The following is a 22,766-nucleotide window of genomic DNA, read 5'->3' on the forward strand; positions in this document are numbered from 1 at the left end:
GCTGAGTTTTGGATGGACTGCAGGCGATTGAGCAATGTGGCAGGGAGAGCATAAAAGAGAGAACTGCAATAGTCAAGACGAGAAAAAATAAATGCATTGACCAACATTTTGGCATCAGTTTCCAAGAGAAAAGGGCGGAGATGTGCAATATTGCGGAGGTGAAAGAAAGCATTCTTAGTAATTAGTTTAAAATGGGGTTCAAATGTAAGGGTGGAGTCAAAGAGAACTCCAAGGTTTTTTATAATTTGGGAAGGACTAATAGACACACCATCAACATCAATAGTAAAACTGGAGAAGTTCAGAACCTGTCTTTTGGTACCTACTAATAGAACCTCTGTTTTGCTAGCATTAAGTTTAAGGCAGTTCTTATGCAGCCATTGCTTAAGGTCAGTGATGCAAGTCCTTAGCAGCTGGACAGAGGCTACTGAAGGGGTGATAGTGATGTAGATTTGAATGTCATCAGCATAACAATGAAAGTTAAGGCCATGGTTACAAATAATCTGGCCTATAGGAGAAACATAGAATATAAAAAGAAGGGGACCAAGGACAGAACCCTGAGGCACACCTTGAGCAACAGTAGCAGTGGATGATTTATGAACACCAATAGAGATGAACTGTTGCCTGTTTGCTAGATATGACTGAAACCAGGCTAAAGCTAAGCCAGTAATACCAAAAGAAGATAGTCTGGAAATGAGTCTCTCATGATGTACAGTGTCAAAGGCGGCTGTGAGGTCCAAGAGAGCAAGGACATTGAGATGACCAGCATCAGTTGAGAGCAGGAGGTCATTAACAACTCTTTAGAGAGCAGATTCAGTGCTGTGCAGATTGCAAAAGCCTGACTGAAAGGGTCCATAGAGATCATTACGAGCAAGGAAAGTATGAAGCTGAGAGGCTACAACTCGCTGTTACTTTAGCTAGGAAAGGGAGATTTGAAATGGGTCTGTAATTGGACAGTGAAAGAGAATCTAGACCAGGTTTCTTTAGTATTGGTGTAACAGAAGCAAATTTGAGGGAGATGGGAACAGTGCCTAAAGCAAAACACTGATTAATCATATGAGTAATATAAGGGGAGATAGCAGATACACAAGATTTAAGAAGTGCAGTGGGTGCAGGGTCCAGCAGACATGAGGAGGAGGAGGACTTAGTCATGATTTCTGATACTTTAGAAGAATCAACAGGAGAGAAAGCAGAGAGACAGCAGTCAGCTTTGAGAGAGAGCTACTTGCGAGACAGAAGAATGAATTTCAGAATGAAAGTGTTGGTAAATACTGTCAATTTTATCCTTGAAAAAATCCAAAAAAGCCTGACACTGAGCAGGGGAACTGGGAGTGGTTGAGGAAGGAGGCTGAAGAAGTTTATTTATTGTATTAAACAGAGTTTTGGGTCTATAGTTGCCACTCTTAATGATGTTAGCGTAGTAGGAGGATCGGGCAGCATTAAGAGCATCCTTATACTTTGCGATGTGTTCAGAGAAGAGTGAAAGATGAATAGTAAGGCCAGTTTTCTTATAAAGGTGCTCTAGCCGCCTTCCCTTGGCCTTCATGGCCCTAAGCTCAGAGGTGAACCAAGGAGAGGCGCGATTCACGGAGACCTGTCTAGTTTTAAGGGGAGTGAAAGTAGTAAGTGTGTTAGATATAGTATTATTGTAAATAGAAACTGTATCATCAGGAGAGTAGAGATGAAAGTGGAGCAAAGAAAAAATTCTGAACTTTTGAAAGTCAAACTAAGATGGGGGGGGGGGGGGGGGGGGGAACGTCCCCCCAAAAAAAAATTAATAACACGCAAAACCCTGCATTCTAGTGCATTTTAGTACTTATTTTCACTAAAACAAGTTATAACTTTTAAGCCTTTTTCTTTCATGTACATTAATGATTAACATGTCAAAAATATAAAATTTTATTCCCTTAGTTAATGAGTAATTTTCAGGAGTGCATTGTTCTAAATTCAGAATTTTCACTATTGGATGTTAAAACTTATATAAAGTGATGCTGTCACATCTTATGTGCAATACTGCATATATGTTTAGAAAATAATAATTCAACTAGTTAATTGTTAGTTAACTAAATAGTTCACACTTTCATGAAATTGAATTGATTCAATATCAAAACAGTCTTATTAATCAGATATATATTAATTGTAACAGTAAACTCATTCAGAACAGAAAAGATAAATCAGCCACATTATCTTGTAAAATTGAGCTTATTCAACACAAACTATTATCAAAAAGAATATTTTCTTATCATCATGCCACTTTAAAGATTTCAAAGTATTAATGATGCACTAAAACTTAACTGGTTTGAACTGTGTGTGTGTGTGTGTGTGTGTGTGTGTGTGTGTGTGTGTGTGTGTGTGTGTGTGTGTGAGAGACATGGAATGCACTGCAAAGTTCATAATTTTGTAAAAGCCAAAGAAGACAGTCTGCTCGGGTAAGTGAAAACCAGCTGTGAAACAGACACCACTAAATCTAGACCTTCTTCTTCTTCTTCGGTTGTTCCACAGTCTTACAGCTGTTTTGTTTCCTCCTACGCTTTCCCCAAAAGGTTCTTTCCATAGACATGGCATTCGTGACTCTTGTGTCGCGAGAGAACTCTTGAGCAAACTTTATTAGATGTGGAGACATGGACAGTGGTAGGGAATGTTCTGCCATGAATGATAATAAAGAAGCCTTCTGGTCTGATTTCCTATCAAGAAAACTAATGATTGGTTTTGCTGGAGTCGTCTGACTGGCTGAGCAAGAAGCAGCACTGTGAACATTCTCAGAAGGCATCGTGCAAGTAGTACTGGTGGCTCCTTTCTCCATTGCATTTACATTGTGAAATACTGCGGGAAGAGTCTGGTTTGTTGTCTTCAGTCTACGAGCTTCAATGTGCTTCTTACGCTTACTGTGGCTTCGGAGGTCTTTCTTCCCAGATGACTCGTATTTTAAGCAGCTCAAAACAAAAAATGGAAAAAATATATTCTCTCACACTTAAAATGTTAATATTTAGAGGTATACAAATTCATAAATGACTCATTAAATATAGCTAACCAATTATATCCCAATAAATGGCATACTAATAAATTATAATATCATTTATATTGAGTGTGTGGTTCATTTTTTATTTTTACTAACATTAAACACTTCAATACACCGATACGGTTTACAATATCACGCACGCTCACTGATAACTACTTTTATTTGCGGTCATTATCAGTCACGTCAAGTCAATAAGAATTCATTCACAATTTTCTAAATCTCAACATGGATCTCACGTACAACAAATTAAGAATAAGAAAAAATTACTTACCACGTGCATAATGCATATCCTGGCCTGTCCACTTTCCTCACACAGTCCGATAAAAAGTCACCGTTTGCATCTTTCTCCTCCAGCTACGACCATTTGAACTTGTTCTTTACCTTTCCTTCTATGCTACGGATATCCGCCGACCTGTCAACTTGTTTGTACATTATTATTGCTGAATCGGTAAACACATTTCAGTAGAGAAGGCTCTTCAATTGTCTCACTCAATAGAAAGGTACACAAAAGAAAGACCGCGTTTTCTAAAGCACCATATCGCGATAAAATCTCGTTCACATGACATGAGGTATGTATATAAGCATATAAGGTCTCGTACACACCAGCAAGCACTGCGAGACTACAAAAATGGCAGCGCCCTGTCACCGAACGTAAACAAGCCGTGCGATCGCAAAACCGAATTTCTATGAAACGGAACGCAAAAAATCTGAAAAATTTCTCCATTCGGAAAACCGGAGATTTTCAAGAGTTTTGTCAAATATCCGGATTTCCGGGTAAATCTGGAAGACTTTCATCTACAGGAGAGGAAACCTCAGCAAATTTACAAAAAGAAGAGAGGAGAGAGACAGAGAAAGAATGCACATCAATAGAAGAAAGATTACGGAAAGAGACAGTAGAACGCAGAGGAAGTTTAGAAGAAGGCACACTGAGACAACACTCAATCAACTTGTGGTCAGTAAAACCTCCATCAGAACCCGATACAGATACAATTTTTATACCAGTAGAGCGAAGCGAGTCAAGTATATGACCAGGATTATGTGTGGGAAAGTCAACATGCTGAGTTCAACCAAAACATTCAAAGACAGTCAAGAGCTCATCAGTCAGGGAGCAACTAGCGTCAACATGAATATTAAAGTCACCCAGAAGAATGACGGCAGGACAGACAGATGAGGCGACAGTTAGCAGCTCATTCAGTTCAGACAGAAAAAGAGATGGTGATGATTTGGGAGGTCGATAGATTAAGAGCAGCAACATCGGTGTGGGAGTGGAGGTTTTCAAAGCCAGATATTCACAGGATGTGACATCATGACAATCAATCTCTAAGTTTCAAACCACATCAGAAAACTGCAGCGAGACCTCCACCTTTCCCTGTGAGACGTGGCTTTGATATATATGTGTATCCAGCTGGTGAAGACATAATAATAATAATAATAATAATAATAATAATAGAACTATGCTACTGCCGGACTGACAGTTCAGACCTGCATCACGGAGCAGTTGCCTGTGTTGTTTAGGTTGCCAGCCCTAACTTTTGTCGTCTGATCGGAGGATTACCATTCAAGTTTTACTCGTCCTTGCACAGACTTTAGTCGTCTCGGACGATTGGACGTGGGTTTTTTTTCGAGCACAGCACTTCTTTCAAAAATTCAATGTTTTAATGATCTTTCCTGCTCAGACAAAAATAAAAATTCCAAAATCTATTTTCCTGTAAAAATTTAAAACCAAGGATCAGCAAAGTAGCAGCAATAAAATAAAAAACTACACCAGTTTCCCCTTCATCAGGTAAACCACACAACCATCTAAATGTAAACAGTGAGGAAGGAACGTGCTTTCTGCAGCCTCAACTCTGTTACAGCTAAATCAGGCTCCAATCACAGTTCTGTACTGAAATGGAGGAAAGTCAGCATCTCCACATGCTCTTGTGAGAGACTCGCTGTAGCTCCGCCCACCAGACAAACCAAATCCAAAAATAAATCAATTAACTCATTAATACCTCAATTATAAAATAATGACTCAACTAAACAAACACCAAACAAACAAACACTTCCTGTTCACCCAGACCGCTTTACACACACAAAACACCCATATTTACCATTTCCATTAAAAACACCCCTGTCAGAATGGACCACACCACCAAACACCCCTATTTCCCTGTGGTGGTACAGTCCCCCGCTTTCCCACTGGAACCAGGAGGTGGTGGTGGAGTTGAACGGCGGTGAATGAAACTGGATATGGGGTTGTTTTACAAAGTTTTAACCAATAAATGAGAATATTTTAACAGCCAGTGTGGATGTCTGCATTTCTTGATCCCAGATAATGTTTCTACAGATGAGAGATGAACACGACAAAGCTGAAGGAGGGAATATTTCAGTTTGGACACAAACGTGTTTAAAAAGCCGGGAGGTCTTTCCCTGCACTTCTAAAACAACCGAGTTCGTTCAAATGGAGTTAATCTTTAGTGAACGGTGATAAATGACACAGTGAACAGTAAAACAGTACAGAAACAGTAGCAGCAGTTCAGCTCCTCGCTGTTTTTGTCGATAAACGGTTTAGTGCTCGCTCCCGCGCGTCACCGCTCCGGCCCTCACACTCCGTTTAAGAAATCTACATTTAAACCATATTTTTGTTTTGATTCTAGAATCCTGTGTAGATATCGAAACGTGCTCTAAATAAATGTTTCCCCTCTATCGGTGCAGTTTCACGATAAATGGAGATGTTCGTTATTCAGGCTGTCACTTTTTCCCCAAACATCAACTTCACCGAGATCAAACCCAGAAACCCTTCACTTTGGCCACGCCCATAAACAGGAGGTGCAGAATTTTCATTGTGGTTTTGTGAGAAAATATCAAATTCTCCAGACATCTGCAAACTCGTGCAGTCAGCAGCAGCACCATCTCCAGCTGTAAACGTCGCCGTGACATTATGACGTCGATGTAATGTTTAAAAGTGTAAATGGTATTTGGACTGTGAACAGGTTCGCTGGGAATAACAGGTTGTTAGTTGCTTCTCTGTTCCAACTCCATCAACAAATCAAGAGACTCTGCATTTCAAATAAACGTTACAGCTCATAACATGAAGACCATAAGACGGCTTTCACCATTAACGTTAGCCAACTAGCTAGCTAACTTCCTGAGATGAACCTTCATCCAGTGAGCCGACCTGCTTCCTCTTCACACGCTCCGACAGAGAGGATGTGCTTCCATACCAGCTAAGGTCAGCTTTACAAACTGGGTCATTCACAACCTTTCCTTTCAGAGTTCAGTGTGAAAAGCTCCCACACTTTGGAGGCTTTTGAAGCTGCCTTCGCGCTTTTGTGAATTTCTCTCCAGTAAGCGCGAACGTCAAAGTTAGCGCGAAAAACACACGTGATGATGTCACCAACTAATCAACTATTACATCAGTTGGGAACTAATTTGGTCATCAGTTTTAGTCGACGAAATCGATTACTCGTTACACCCCGAGTGAACAGAAACAATCTTCCTCCTCAGGACACTGATGATGAAGCTAAAACCTCTGCTTCAGTCTCACTATTAGAGAATGGGTCTTACTGAGGAGCAGGTCATGTGACTCTCAGAGAGATGATCTTACCTCAGTTTCTCCAGTTTACAGTGAGGATTCTCCAGTCCAGCACAGAGACGCTTCACTCCTGAGTCTCCGAGTTTATTAGAGGACAGATCCAGGTATCTCAGGTGTGAGGGGTTTGATCTCAGAGCTGAACTCAGAGCAGCACAGCCTTCATCTGAGACACCACAATTACACAACCTGCAGAGACACAATGACACACACTTCATCAACAGATTTCCATCTTGGTTTAATACTGACTTTAAAGATGATGAGTGTAAAATTAATTTTATTATTCAGAATGTCATGAGGATTTAATATCACCTGTTTATTCTCATTAACAGTGTCATTAATAATGATAATACTGAGTGTTATATTGAGTTTCTCTCCTCTGTTGTGTGTGATATTAAACCATCAGCAGCTGAAGCTGAACAGAGAACAGCAGAGAGACCATGAACTTTAATCAGAGAGGGGGAGAGAGAGAGAGAGAGAGAAAATCTCAGATGGGTCTCTGCTAGACTGATAGTGCACTACACAGGGGCAATAAACTCGTTTCTCCGTCGTCTACACCAATGTTTCCCAATCACTGTGCCGCAGCACATTAGTGTGCCGTGAGAGATCATCAGGTGGACCGTGGGACATTATCCAATTTCACTTAATTGTTCCGAAAATTATTTATTTACTGCAAATAATTTGTCTTCGTTCGTCTATGCCAGTGACGTATCGTGACCGGCAGAACAATTAAATACTCTTCCAATAGATGGCAGCAGGTAGCTAATTAACCTGTGTATCTACCTGTTGCCATTCAAACAATAGAATTAGTAATGCTTCGGGTGTGACAGCGGTGATAGCGATAGCAGGGATGAGATCACGTACCGAACACAGAACATCACGGAGGAGAAAGACAGACAGGAGGAGGAACAACACATCCAACAGGCATTAAAAAACTGCCAATATCCACCGTGGGCAATTCGAAAAGGAAAATCACACACACAAAAAAAGGAAAGAAACAAACAGACAAGAAAAAACACAGAAAAAACAAACCGGGGCTTTGTCACATTACCATACATAAAAGGAGTTACAGAACGCATCCAGCGATCCATGAGGAAATACCACATCAACACCCCGGTCAAACCATACAAAGACCTCCGACAGCTGCTAGTTCACCCCAAAGATAAAATACAACTGGACAATAAATGCAATATCATATATGAAATTCCTTGCCGGTCATGCAATAAAGTCTATATTGGTGAAACGGGCAGATGCTTCCATACTCGCAGGAAAGAACACCAATTAGAATGTGAAAAAGAAACAACAAAAAGACTCACAAGATCCGAAAAAGAAAAAGCAAGCCAAGAAAACTTAAAATCAGCCATTTCAGACCACTGCAAACGACAAAATCATATTATGAATTGGGAAGAGGCCAGAGTCATTCGCGCTGAAGAGAATAGATATCAGCGTTGGGTTTTGGAGGCAGTGGAGATACGTAAGCGGGCGCAGAGGACGATGAACCGGGATGAGGGAGCGTACGCGCTGTCACACACCTGGAGCGCCGTCCTGGGGCAGCGACCTGACAGCAGGAGGCGTGGACTACCTGTCAAATTGGGCGGGGCGTTCACGCCTCCATAGAGTAACATCAGCTGATAAGGCACGCCACCACTCGACATCTGGTGACTGTTTTGAAGAAGGCGGAAGTGTTCGCCGAAACTGTCAACAAGCGAGGTAACAAAAATACGTGTCTTAAGAAACGAACTTAAAAGAATAGTTATAATTATCAGACATAATGAATTTTCACTACATAGCAGGGATGAGAGTTTTCCGCTTTTCGGCGGATTTCTGCTTTTTCTGAGTAAAAATCGACCTTTTTATATCATGCCAAATCCGTTGAGATTTTTTTTCATTTATTGAGGGGGTTGGGGTATGTTCCTTCGTGATACTCAAGCGTAATTCATTCCTACGACGATGTTACATGTTTACATTTTCGCTATCTTTAGTCTCGTGGTAGAATACGTGTTATCTACAATGTAATTGGCCAAAACATCGATGGCGAGAGCATGATAGCCAATCATAACAGCTCTTACAAAAGAGAGGACTGACAAGCTTGTGTCTTTGGCCAAAAAGCTGAAGAAGTTGAAATGATCAAATGAAAATGAGAAGTGACTGTGAACTATAAATAATTGTATAAAGTGTACATAGACATTATCCCATAAACTTAGCATTCGTTTGATTTAATACATTGAACATGTATATGATGGTCAGTAAATCTGAATTAATGCTGACAGTTTTGAAAACTGAAATATTTCAAAAGACTTCTTGAAGAAATCATATGCAACTAATGAGGACATAGGGAGAAAAGGTCAGTCACCCTAAGAAATTTTATTTCATATATGAACATTTTGATAATTAATAGAACTTAAGTTTCATGTGAATTTAGTTTGTCATTTTTGTTGATCATGAATTATAACCATACCCTTGAATGTAGAATGTGATTTTATTTTGAATTCAAACAATACTCCTATTGATTTGATACACATTTTCATGTAAACATATAAAAAAGACAACAGATATTTTTTATCTGCTACAGCTCAGATTGCAGGAAAAGTGGTTTGTAAGGCTTTATTTTTCAAAATTTTCCTGGGGGGGTGTATCCCCCCGTTGGCTTTGGCTTTATACACACACACACACACACACACACACACACACACACACACACACACATTTTTGTTTGGTGGTGTGCCGTGAGATTTTTCAAATGTAAAATATGTGCCGTGGCTCAAGAAAGGTTGGGAAACACAGTGCATTTATAGAACACTATAGATTTATATTATTGGAGAATCAAGGAAGTAAACAAAGATCATTCCATATAAATCCTACAAACATTCAGCCACTCGTTCTCGAGACAGCGTGAGAACAAGAATCTCACACAAATGGGAATAAACCCCAAAGCGTGAAGACAATAAAATTAACACTTCAGTCCTTGAAAAAAATCTCCCAGTTTTACGGCCCAATGTGCGAGCAGCACCCAAAACATACTCACCCGAAAAACAATTCCACTTGCCCAGAGCTTGATTTTATTTTGGAGAGGACAGAATGCAGTGGATTTTTTTTAATAGGGGAAGCAGCATCATTATGATAAATCCACAAAAAAAAAAGATAAATCCACAAAACCATCACACCAATATATGCAGACACATTCAGAAAGAAAAGTTCTAGTAGTAGAGGAATTCATAATTTAGGGCATATTAAGCTGTGGAGAGTTTTGAATGAGTATTATAATAATAATAATAATAATAATAATAATAATGCTGGAGCTTTGTTTCTGTTATCAGAGGAACCCAGTCCTGTACAAAATGTCACCGTGGAACCAGAGTGTAGAAATGAACCTACAGTTCAAGAGAGTTCTACACACACACACACACACACACTGAACTTTACAACAGCTGCACACATGTGAAACAGAAATAAATCAACTAAAGCAGGAAAAAACTATTTTAGATAAAACTTTTATTGTCCGTTACACACTGATCAACCTGAGTGACTCAGTTGTGCTTTTGAATCAAAAATAAATGAAAAGGGAACTGAACATTAACCGTTTACTGAAATTATTATTACAGGGTGATTATAGTTACTATATAACTACAGCTACAACTGGAATGTGCTGATTCTGTTAGCGTTTGTAATTATTGTACCGACCACTATTAGATAAAATTAAAATAAAATCTTACAATACTGTTTGAAAGTCTAGAGCAAGATATTTTGTTATTTTACAAATAATGACACTTCAGATATTGTTTTAACAATAATAAGCATCACTGTATAAATGACAGAGTGCAGATAGCTGTGTAACTACATGTCCGTGGGGTTATTGAGACATGGAGGGGTGGGGATAAGATCGAGCCCACAGTTTAGGTCAGAGCCCTTTGAGAGTAAATGCTTTGGCTTTCACAACATTCTGTTCCCAAAAACTGATGTCGGCAAAAAGTCTTTACACAAAGAAGGTTTTCTTGCTTCTGTAATTTTTTAAAACTGTTCTTCTGTGTCGGGACTCTTCGGGAAAAAAAATGTATATTCCAACGTGCAGCTAATGCTAACGCTCGGCTACAAATCTGCACTGTCACTCCAGTAATTCCCAGGAATTCTGCACGGATCAGAACCACTAATAAATTCTCATTTCCGTGTATATCTATCCTGCGCTTCTTTCTGACTAAGATTGTCCAAGTAATCCAGTAGTAGAACTTTTTTAGCTGTAGTTTTCTTCGGACAACAGCAACAGACGCCGGACATCTCCGCTCGGCTTCAGTATGTGAACAGCCAATCAGCGGGTCCCGTATGTGTTTATGATTTTTACAACCCCGATTCCAAAAAAGTTGGGACAAAGTACGAATTGTAAATAAAAACGGAATGCAATAATTTACAAATCTCAAAAACTGATATTGTATTCACAATAGAACATAGACAACATATCAAATGTCGAAAGTGAGACATTTTGAAATTTCATGCCAAATATTGGCTCATTTGAAATTTCATGACAGCAACACATCTCAAAGTTGGGACAGGGGCAATAAGAGGCTGGAAAAGTTAAAGGTACAAAAAATGAATAGCTGGAGGACCAAATTGCAACTCATTAGGTCAGTTGGCAATAGGTCATTAACATGACTGGGTATAAAAAGAGCATCTTGGAGTGGCAGCGGCTCTCAGAAGTAAAGATGGGAAGAGGATCACCAATCCCCCTAATTCTGCGCCGACAAATAGTGGAGCAATATCAGAAAGGAGTTCGACAGTGTAAAATTGCAAAGAGTTTGCACATATCATCATCTACAGTGCATAATATCATCAAAAGAGTCAGAGAATCTGGAAGAATCTCTGTGCGTAAGGGTCAAGGCCGGAAAACCATACTGGGTGCCCGTGATCTTCGGGCCCTTAGACGGCACTGCATCACATACAGGCATGCTTCTGTATTGGAAATCACAAAATGGGCTCAGGAATATTTCCAGAGAACATTATCTGTGAACACAATTCACCGTGCCATCCGCCGTTGCCAGCTAAAACCCTATAGTTCAAAGAAGAAGCCGTATCTAAACACGATCCAGAAGACGCCTTCTCTGGGCCAAGGCTCATTTAAAATGGACTGTGGCAAAGTGGAAAACTGTTCTGTGGTCAGACGAATCAAAATTTGAAGTTCTTTATGGAAATCAGGGACGCCGTGTCACTCGGACTAAAGAGGAGAAGGACGACCCGAGTTGTCATCAGCGCTCAGTTCAGAAGCCTGCATCTCTGATGGTATGGGGTTGCATTAGTGCGTGTGGCATGGGCAGCTTACACATCTGGAAAGACACCATCAATGCTGAAAGGTATATCCAGGTTCTAGAGCAGGGGTGTCAAACTCATTTTGGTTCAGGGGCCATATGTACAGCCCATCTGATCTCAAGTGGGCCGGACCAGTAAAATAATTACAAAATAACCTTTGTCAACTCCAAATCTTTAGCATTGTTTTTTCAGTAGGCTATGCTTTATGCTTCAGCCTACATTTGTAGCCTACATAATCACTGATCACAAGGGATCTAGATTATTACACATTTATTCACAGAGAGGCCAATGGATTTGAAATAAAATGCATTTCACTCTCAAACAACTGGATTATTTTTATACAGTTGAGTGAATACATTTTTACATCTGACAACCTGAACCAACTCCCCACACTAAACTCAAGTGGGAGCTATGAAGAAAGTAGCCTCAACATCCTGCTTAAAAATGTGAATGTGCAAATTTATGAAAAATAAAATTAAATTAACAAACATAAAAGTTATAGTGGCGGCATGGTGGTGTAGTGGTTAGCGCTGTCGCCTCACAGCAAGAAGGTCCTGGGTTCGAGCCCCGGGGCCGGCGAGGGCCTTTCTGTGTGGAGTTTGCATGTTCTCCCCGTGTCCGCGTGGATTTCCTCCGGGTGCTCCGGTTTCCCCCACAGTCCAAAGACATGCAGGTTAGGTTAACTGGTGACCCTAAATTGACCGTAGGTGTGAATATGAGTGTGAATGGTTGTCTGTGTCTATGTGTCAGCCCTGTGATGACCTGGCGACTTGTCCAGGGTGTACCCCGCCTTTCGCCCGTAGTCAGCTGGGATAGGCTCCAGCTTGCCTGCGACCCTGTAGAAGGATAAAGCGGCTAGAGATAATGAGATGAGATGAAAAGTTATAGCAGTGCATGAGCAATACGATTAGGCTACATCAGATCAAACTATTTTGTAGGCTAGGCCTACTGAAGCTGAGAATGATATTCTGCACAATATTCATTGTCTTTTAAAGTGAAACCATGCAGAGTCTTATTTTCAAAGAACTGCATTCTTCAGACTGCAAACATTTGTGAACATTACAAGAATTAGGCCCAGGCCTTAATGCTGATTAACCTCCCTCCCCGCTTTCTCTCACCAAGTCTATCGGCTGCTGCTGGCTCCTGACACTTGGCATCTTTTAGCCTTCACGAGGGCATCGATATCAGGTTTCAAATCCTGAGTAGCAGCACATTTCACAATGTCATTCAAGCGTGCGTTTGATAACCTTGAGCGGTGCTTTGTTTTGTTGAGGTTCATGACCGAGAACGCCTGTTCACAAAGGTGGGTAGTCCCAAACATGGATAAAACCTTTGCAGCCAGGGATGTTAATTTGGGCTACCCTGGCAAGAGATATTGATAAAATGTGTCTAAGCCCACCGATGCAAATTTCTGCTTCATATCGGAATCACATTGCAAGTCAATTATCTCAAGTTGGATGTCAGCGGGCATATCAGAAGCATTGACTGTAAATGGCGAGCGAAAAAAGGCAAATTCGTCCTCAAGTTCACTGAAAACCTGAAATCTCCACTCGAACTCCTGCAGCAATTCTGTTATCTTGTCTTTGTATTGATCCAAATCAGCATTATGTTCGGTCGCACGCATAGCTGTGAGCAATGGGAAATGAGAGGTGTCACCGTTAGATAGCTGTGTCTCCCAGAGTGACAGTTTCAACTTGAATGCGTGCACACTATCGTAAAACTGAGTGACAACTTTTCTGTGGCCTTGCAACATTTTGTTAAGATTATTCAGGTGCTGTGTAATATCCACCATAAAGGCCAGATCCCGCACCCATTCCGGGCATTTAAATTCCTCTACTGGTCTGCCCTTTTTCTCCATGAACTGTCCAATTTCCTCTCGTAGTTCAAAGAAACGCTTGAGTACGGCACCTCGGCTTAACCACCGTACTTCAGTGTGGTATGTTAAACCAGCCGGAATGTAATTATCACTGAGAAAACAGTCAAACTGATGGTGATTCAGACCTCACACTCTGATGAAATTTACAAGCCTGCACTTTCTCTCTGAATTTTGTCGCAACGCCTGCCTTTCTCCCTACCATTGATGGGGAGCGATCTGTAGCCAAACTGACAGCACGGGACCAGTCCACTCCGACCTTGTCCAGCACTCTAACGAGAGAGCTGAATGTGTCATTCGCTGCTGTTGTGTCCTTCATAGGCACCAACTCAAGGAGCTCCTCAGTGACGGTCAAAGTCTCATCAACACCACGAATAAATATGCACAGTTGTGCAACATCTGTGACATCGGTGCTCTCATCAATTGCAACCGAAAATGCAATAAATGACTTGATTTTGTCATTCATTTGGCTGCCCGAGTCGTGAGAGATCTTCAACACTATTTGCAATAGTGTTCCTCGATAGACTAACGTTGGCAAAGGCAGATTGCTTTTCAGGGCACACGATTTCTGCAGCCTTCAGCATGCATTTTTTCACGAGTTCACCATCAGAAAATGGCTTGGATGCTTGCATCAACTCGTTTGCAATAAGGTAGCTAGCTTTCACTGCTCCATCACTGACCTCACGGCTGCGAGTAAATGCAGACTGCTGTTTCTTCAGACCAGCTAACGATTTGTTTATCTTCTCTTTTCTTAATTGTCCATACAAATTGTGAATTTTTTCTTTATGATGAGTCTCATAGAGGCGCCGAATATTATATTCTTTGAGCACTGCAACCTGTTGATTACATACCAAGCACACTGGTTTTGTATTCACCTCTGAATAAATAATACTCAGTCCATTTTTCCTGGAAAACTCTGCACTCTACGTCAACTTTTCTTCTTTTTGACAAAGACATTTTGGTAATGGGGGTATCACTCTTGATAATTTTCATAGCAACTTAATAGTGGTGAGGCAAGACTGCCATTCATGGACTCAGACAGCATATCTGGGCACGCTGCTAAAATGTGCTTTTTGTTTCCTGATCTCTTATGTCAGTGCTGCTTTTTTTGGCTGCCTCTAGTGGCTGAATTGAGCATTTCGGTTATTTCTTTAAAAAATCATAAGTTGTCACAGGAATGGGCTAGAGATTTACTTTTTTTTTTTGACATCCTTAGAAATGTTTTCTCTACAAGTCTGGAGCCGGATTAAACCATCTGGCAGGCCAGATCTGGCCTGCGGGCCGTATGTTTGACACCCCTGTTCTAGAGCAACATATGCTCCCATCCAGATGACGTCTCTTTCAGGGAAGACCTTGCATTTTCCAACATGACAATGCCAAACCACATACTGCATCAATTACAGCATCATGGCTGTGTAGAAGAAGGGTCCGGGTACTGAGCTGGCCAGCCTGCAGTCCAGATCTTTCACCCATAGAAAACATTTGGCGCATCATAAAACGGAAGATACGACAAAAAAGACCTAAGACAGTTGAGCAACTAGAATCCTATATTAGACAAGAATGGGTTAACATTCCTATCCCTAAACTTGAGCAACTTGTCTCCTCAGTCCCCAGACGTTTACAGACTGTTGTAAAGAGAAAAGGGGATGTCTCACAGTGGTAAACATGGCCTTGTCCCAACTTTGAGATGTGTTGTTGTCATGAAATTTAAAATCACCTAATTTTTCTCTTTAAATGATACATTTTCTCATTTTAAACATTTGATATGTCATCTATGTTCTATTCTGAATAAAATATGGAATTTTGAAACTTCCACATCATTGCATTTCATTTTTATTTACAATTTGTACTTTGTCCCAACTTTTTTGGAATCGGGGTTGTATGTCACAATTTACAACCAATGGGAGACAGCAGCTGAAGCTGAACAGAGAACAGCAGAGAGACCATGAACTTTAATCAGAGAGAGAGAGAGAGAGAGAGAGAGAGAGAGAGAGAGAGACTGAATCTCAGATGGGTCTCTACTAGACTTGTAGTGCACTACACAGGGGCAATAAACTTGTTTCTCCGTCATCTACACAGTGCATTTATAGAACACTATAGATTTATATTATTGGAGAATCAAGGAAGTAAACAAAGATCATTCCATATAAATCCTACAAACATTCAGCCACTCGTTCTCGAGACAGCGTGAGAACAAGAATCTCACACAAATGGGCAGAAACCCAAACCTTAACGGTTTCACCTCTCAGTGGCGGAGGCAGAAAAACGTCAGTGTAATTAATGATTATGTTCGTTTGTCTAATTATTTTTTCATCCCTCAAAAAATAGGGACCACAAATAAAGTGCTGTAATTTCAACACCAGTCGTCCAATTTGGATGCAAGTTTCTCAAAATAAAGCTGAAGGTCTGCACTTTGAGCTCATCTTCATTATTTCATTCCATCAACAATATACTGTGGAGGACAATAAAAACCCCAATAATTATTTATATCCACGTCAGGGCTGGATTTAGGGGGGTCCTGGGTTGGGATATGCCCCGCCCCCAACCGGTCCCTGCACTGCATCAAGACTTTTTTAGGACCGCATTATCTCCTGAATTAATTTACGAACCTCGTGTCAAACCTAAAGCTTGCAGGTCAAAATACGGCTTTTTACGGTTGAAATAAAAAAACAGTTAAAAAATAATGAGTTTGGACCTTTTATCCTCTCCATCTCACAAACTAATGCAGATACGAACCTGAAATTTTACACACTATTAATGGGAACAGTGACATTATTCAAAAAGTACGAAGCAAATCTGAGATGGACAGCTGGGAACATTTTTAGAAAATCTGGTGATTATTCATTTCCATTCATTCAATTTCTAAAAATTACATTTCAGACACACTGCAGTCGGATCAAGTCCCGTTTTGTGCTGCAGCTTCTCACATACGTCCATCTGACCCAAAGACTCTGTGACAAATCATCAGTGTGCAGTGAACAGAAACAATCTTCCTCCTCAGGACACTGATGATGAAGCTAAAACCTCTGCTTCAGTCTCACTATTAGAGAATGGGTCTTACTGAGGAGCAGGTCATGTGACTCTCAGAGAGATGATCTTACCTCAGTATCTCCAGTTTACAGTGAGGATTCTCCAGTCCAGCACAGAGACGCTTCACTCCTGAGTCTCCGAGTTTATTAGAGGACAGATCCAGGTATCTCAGGTGTGAGGGGTTTGATCTCAGAGCTGAACTCAGAGCAGCACAGCCTTCATCTGAGACACCACAATTATACAACCTGCAGAGACACAATGACACACACTTCATCAACAGATTTCCATCTTGGTTTAATAGCGGTTGTGAAGATGACGCGTCTCATGTTGGACTGTCTCCCGGCTCTTGTCCAATCACAAGATATTAATAATGACGACTGAAACGTTACCACTGTTACTGACAATTATTAACATTCAGTTTATTAGAGGTGCAAATGTTTCAGCACAAAGTAAATAAAGGTTGAAGAGTCGGGTTTTGTAGAATTTCTCTGCTTCACTATTTGTCACGTTCACATATTTAATTGTAAATACATATATATTATTTACCAGCTGGGAGGTCAGTATCATGAAATTCCGTGACCGAGGTCTTGAAAGTACTGAGCGAGGCCCTCTGGGTCGAGGTCAGTATTCAAGGCCGAGGTCACGGTATTTCACCATACGGACCGACCTTAAGCTGGCAAATAATATATTTATTTTTTCTTTACCAAATTCTAACAGAAAACGAGAGCGCCCGAAAGGGAAAACCGAGCCGAGGCGAGCCGCCATTTTGAATCCTCATTCATGGCTGTAATGCAAATGGCTTCCTCCTCAGTATACAAGTGCACTTCCATGGCAGGAAAAAACTACATTTTGCTGCCTATGTAGTCCCCTATTTATATAAAATTGAGTCATTCAGGATTCAGCCATGTTTTTGCTCGGCGTGAGCAACAGTTACAGGTTTTTAACTTTCTCCTGAAATGTTTTTCTCTTATTTCTTCCTCAGGGTAGTAAAACTCGCTTTCGCTGTGAAGACTGTCGTTATCGCTATCCATGCTGTAAAATTAATGCTATTCTCCTGAGAAATGCGCAAATAGATGTTGGCAAAAATTGCTAATATATGTTTGTTGTTGTGAACGAGCAAGTCGCCAGAGGTCTGTAACTCGGGTCCGTATCGTAGGATACAGACCCACTCGCCAGCCAATCAGAGCACAGGATTTGATGGAAACCGGACCGCGAAAAAAATACATTTTAATTATTTATTTTATGTAAAAGTGATTCTGGGAGAAAAGGACACTGAAATTTGAGACAGAGGTTTTTGTTTCAGAGACAAATAAATCCATCAAAGAGCTTCAGCATGAAAAAGAATAAAAGCTGTGAGAAGGTCAACAACAAAGTTGCAATTTATAAAAGATCTCAGGACATGAGAACAACAAAAGAATAATTAGCATGTAATAAATGTAAATCATGGTGTCATAAAAATAAATAAAATGGTGTTTCTAGTTTGTAAATATTGTAAATAAACTATCAGTATGAAGTTCAGTTTGATTATTTGCTTCATTTCTGGAAATGTGGTGTTTGTGAGTCTCGTTAGCTGGCCGTCACCTCCATCTTCAGCTCACAGCTTCAATACTTCTTGGAACAAAATGGCAGAATGTGAGACGTAAACGTTTTTCTCCTTAAATGACATCAACTGGTTTCCACTTATTTAATAGCTGAACTTCAGTTTTATTCAATTCTACATGCAACTGTTTTCCCCTCATTTATCTCCTGATCTGTGTGTATGAACACACTCTGTCTCACCTGAAACTCAAAACAGAGCTGGACAGTAACGAAGGACATTTACTTAAAGACTGGACTGAAGGACATTTTTTTCATATCCATCTTTTACTTCGAGTATTAATGTTTTGGAAACTTTTGACTTTCACTCGTCTCCATCTGAAAGATAAATATTGTCCTGGTGACTCCAGGAAGCTTCCCGTTACTCGTTACTTTGAAGCATCGCTTTTGAGTCAGCAGATGAATTTTTGTTTCTTTTCTAAAATGCCCTGCGCTGTGTTGGTGAAAGGAGAAAATCAATCACAGTAAACTCCTCCTACACTCAACTTCAAAGCGCTTGCTGCATTTCTTAAACAGTTCATTTGAACTTGGTGGTGGTAAAGATGGTAACGAGGACTACAGCAGATAAAAATGATGGTTCCTCACCAGAGCACCCAGAGCCATATCTGAAGTCCATGCCTGAGATTTTTGAAATGAAGAAAGATTTGCATTATTTTAATCTTTGCTCTGTTTACCGCGCACAAACATCATCACTGCCTACAAAAACTTCCCGTCCAACCTGAGAAAGCAGCTGTCCTTTTGTCGATTCAACTGTGTTTTTATCAGCATTTCTACAGGCTCTGGAGCAAATTCTACAAGCTTTTTATTCTACAGGTTCTACAAGCAAGTCACTGTATTCAGTAGGTTGTTTCCGAGCCGTTAGAGTCTGTATCGTTGACGCAGTGCATTTACAGCAATGTCCTGACATTAAAAAGACAACAATAAAAAAAATAATAATTAAAAAGTACTTCTGAACACTGAAGTATTTTTAATCCTCTGGTTTCGAGAGCTTCTCCGGCGAAGCTCGGCAGGTTTAGAATGAGGAGGTCATGGATTTAGAGAAATATGTTCACGAGTTTATCATATGAGCATGATAAACATATTGAGAGAAACTTTATACTTTACACTTTCCTCTGTGCCCACTGACAAATAATATTATAGTTTTTAAATTCCCTAAATTAGATGAAACATAAAACTTGTCTCTTCCTCAGTCACACTGGAGTCGGAGCACTGAGCGCCCGCTTACACATTCATACGGTAGAAAACTGTTCCCATGGTAACAGCATGATAATCACTTTCACTCTTTCCGTTTCAATTGGTTTCTCTTTTGCAGTGGGAACGCCCACCGTAAACAGGATAAAATCTGTCAGACAGAGTTCAGGCTATTTGGAGGTAAAACTTCTTGCGAGATGGCACGCAGGTTTTATACGCTTCGGATGATTCAGGACAGCAAATCAATTTCAGAATAGAAAATCAATTCATGATTCAGGACAGCGATTCAATTCAATCTTGAGAACTGCAACACCGATGATGAGCGGTGCCTTTTTTTTCTTCAACTTGATCCAGCCGAAGATCAGCTCAAGTAAGTGTAAATATTTCTTCTATTTCTGATGAGCAGATCGGTTGATATGCGTGCACTGTAGTGCAAACACAGGAAACATGCAGGCCTTTCAATTACATGAAACCTGCGACGGAGAACGTCGTAGGGGCCGAACTTAAGGTCAAGTGCCCAAAATATGCTACCAAAAGTAAAAAAAAAAATGTTAATTAAATAAACTTGGCTGCCTAAATCCCAAAGTCTTGACTTTCTTCTTTAAAAACACAGAAATTAGCAAGAATTAGCATGTATTTCTCGTAATTAATGCAAAATCCGCACCATTCCCATGTTGTTCCGGGTTTGTTGAACTCGCCGTAAGCCTCGCGCAGAGCACGAATTCTCCATCAACAGTGATCGGCACGCCATGATTTCGTGGAGGAGCGACTCGTGTACCAATGACCAGAGCAGGATTTCCACGTTCGGGAAATCTTCTTTCTTCTTCTTTTATATTGCTTTATGGTGGTTGGCAAACAGCTTTTAGGTGCATTACCACCACCTTCTGGACTGGAGTGTGAACCAGAATGTTTACGACCCTATTGTGCTAAATTCTAAGAATAATTCCTGTATCATTTAAAAACCTAAAAATAGCCCGATATCCCACATTATCTGACCTCAACTGCAATATCTCTCTGATACCTAGTGTCAGATGATTTAAATCAGGTAAAAGACTGAATAAGAGAGAGCTATTCAGGACACAACTGTGCGTAAAGATACAGCTTGCATCTTAAATCCACACAGTTGTGTAAGTGTGGGTGGAATCAGTGACTTGGAGCTTGGTCCTCTTGTTGATGATTGTCTTAGACACTGGCCTTTCGTTTAAACGAAGATCTTTAACCTGACTACAGACTGTGAATTGCGCTGCCGATTCTTGTGATGTGACTGAAAAACCTTTTGTGTCGCAGGTCTGCTACAGGTTTGTCTCTCTGATGGCAACAGTGCAGAACTTGCATTTTCATTCCCAGGCTGCTTTCCTCCGGGCTCTCCTCAGGCCCCAACACATCTTTTAAATCCTAACTAACTGTATTCTAATTATTTTTGTCATGTACATCAAGAGGGATTAATGCTGTAGACATTTTGCAATAAAGGTAAAAATAATTCATAGATTTCTTTATTTATTCATAACTTTGTAGCGAAAAAATCAGCAGCAGGTTTAAAACACAGAGCCCTGGGAAAACAGCACTCTGCGCGTGCAGAAAAACCCAAATTACCCTGCATCATGACGGAAAAGGCCCAAATTCAGAAATACAGGGTGGAGCCCAAATTATGTCATTGAAAGGCCTGACATGACTGAGCAGTTTTTTTCCAGAGTTAAAAGTATTTTCCTCAAAAATAGTTAATTTTACTGTATTTTGAGTTTAGAGAGTAAAATTTGGAGTTGAAGTAAAATTACAGAGTAATTGTGTAACAGAGTTGACTGTGGTTCTGAACTGAGTAAAATAGTTAATTTCAAGACACACTGAATCGAGTCAAATACCAAAATAAAGTCAAACACCAGATAAATGAAGATGTTGTAAAAATCAGTTTTAGAACTGTGTTGGAATGTGTGAAAAAACATGACCTTACCCATTGGGACTTGACCTGATGGGATTAAGAGTTGGCAGTGGGAGGGGTTTCACTCTTCTCATTGAATGGAATGGAATTTTTACCCTTCTCATTGAATACCCCTCCCACTGCCAACCCTTTATCCCAAAGCAACAGGGCATACATTTTTTGATGGCCAGTTAATTGTCCAAACCAATGGAGCAGATTTAAGTTTGTGTGTTTGATCCATTCCTCACACTGAACAGAATCACCTCAAGTGACCAAAACGGTTCGACACAATGGGTACGGTCATGTTTTTACACACATTCCAACACAGTTCTAAAACTGCTTTTTACAACATCTTCATTTATCTGTTATATTTTTAAAAGCACAATCATGACATACAGACTACAGAGATATTATTATAGCTGAGATTGTGCTGAAAACATACAAGAGTGCTCCGAGAGCACAATATCCCCCGCTGGCAACTCGGCCATAACTCTGGTAAAATGCGACTGAATTGAACAAAATTGCAATATGTGTATTACCGACAGAGAACAAAGAATCCTGCCAAGTTTTGTAAAATTCCTCCAGAAATTGTGAGAGGAGTTGATTTCAGAAGGTCAGTACCCTTCCTGGGACGGACGGACGGACATCGCCACGACATAATCCCCCTTCGGGCCTTTCGGCCAGCGGGAGATAATAATTGTGAGGGAAGTTGATTTCAGAAAGCAAGCACACCTTGATTAAATTGCCAAAGTACAAGTCTGTTAATAATCAAGGGTAAAATTTGCCCAAATTAAATGAAATTTAAACATGCATTTAACTGTCATATAACAAAGCCTTTTGTCAAATTTGGTGAAATTCCTCCAAATATTGTGAGAGGAGTTGGTGTCAGAAGGAAAACACACCTTCATGAAATTGTCAAAGTACAAGGTTGTTAATCAAGAGCCACAACTCTGGTAAAATACAACCAAATTTGGCAAAGTTTGCTGAAGCAATCAACCAGAAGCTGCAACTAAATCCATCGGATGATGTCAATCTTTCTACATTCTCAAAAAATCTTGTAGATTCGATCAACTTAGCTGCAGAGGAATGTCTACCGATCAAAACTAAGATCGAAAAGGAAAGTGAAATCTGGAAACAAGATGAGCCTCTTAACCAGTTATTGAACGAAAGATCTACAAAGGAACTCAACTCCCTGGATTACAAAGCGCTCACAAAGGAGATCAAGAAACGAGTGAGAAAACTACGTAACATCAAAATGAAACAAGAAGCTGACGAA

At 40.2% G+C, this 22,766-nt stretch overlaps 2 protein-coding genes across 3 annotated transcripts in view; one reads left to right on the forward strand and one right to left on the reverse strand.

The window, feature by feature from the left end:
* The window catches only part of LOC132870554 (NACHT, LRR and PYD domains-containing protein 3-like), a 524,974-nt gene that overhangs the window by 472,147 nt on the left and 30,061 nt on the right, over window positions 1-22,766 (reverse strand). For both annotated transcript variants that reach the window (XM_060904231.1, XM_060904234.1), the window contains exons 6-7: window positions 16,860-17,033; window positions 6,606-6,779 (exon numbers count right to left, since the gene is read on the reverse strand). In XM_060904231.1, coding sequence (XP_060760214.1) covers window positions 6,606-6,779; window positions 16,860-17,033 — 348 coding nt within the window. The remainder of the gene's footprint in view (window positions 1-6,605; window positions 6,780-16,859; window positions 17,034-22,766) is intronic.
* The window catches only part of LOC132870553 (NACHT, LRR and PYD domains-containing protein 12-like), a 502,785-nt gene that overhangs the window by 221,088 nt on the left and 258,931 nt on the right, over window positions 1-22,766 (forward strand). The window lies entirely within an intron of this gene.

Source organism: Neoarius graeffei, chromosome 22 (assembly GCF_027579695.1).
Source record: "Neoarius graeffei isolate fNeoGra1 chromosome 22, fNeoGra1.pri, whole genome shotgun sequence".
Lineage (NCBI taxonomy): Eukaryota > Metazoa > Chordata > Actinopteri > Siluriformes > Ariidae > Neoarius > Neoarius graeffei.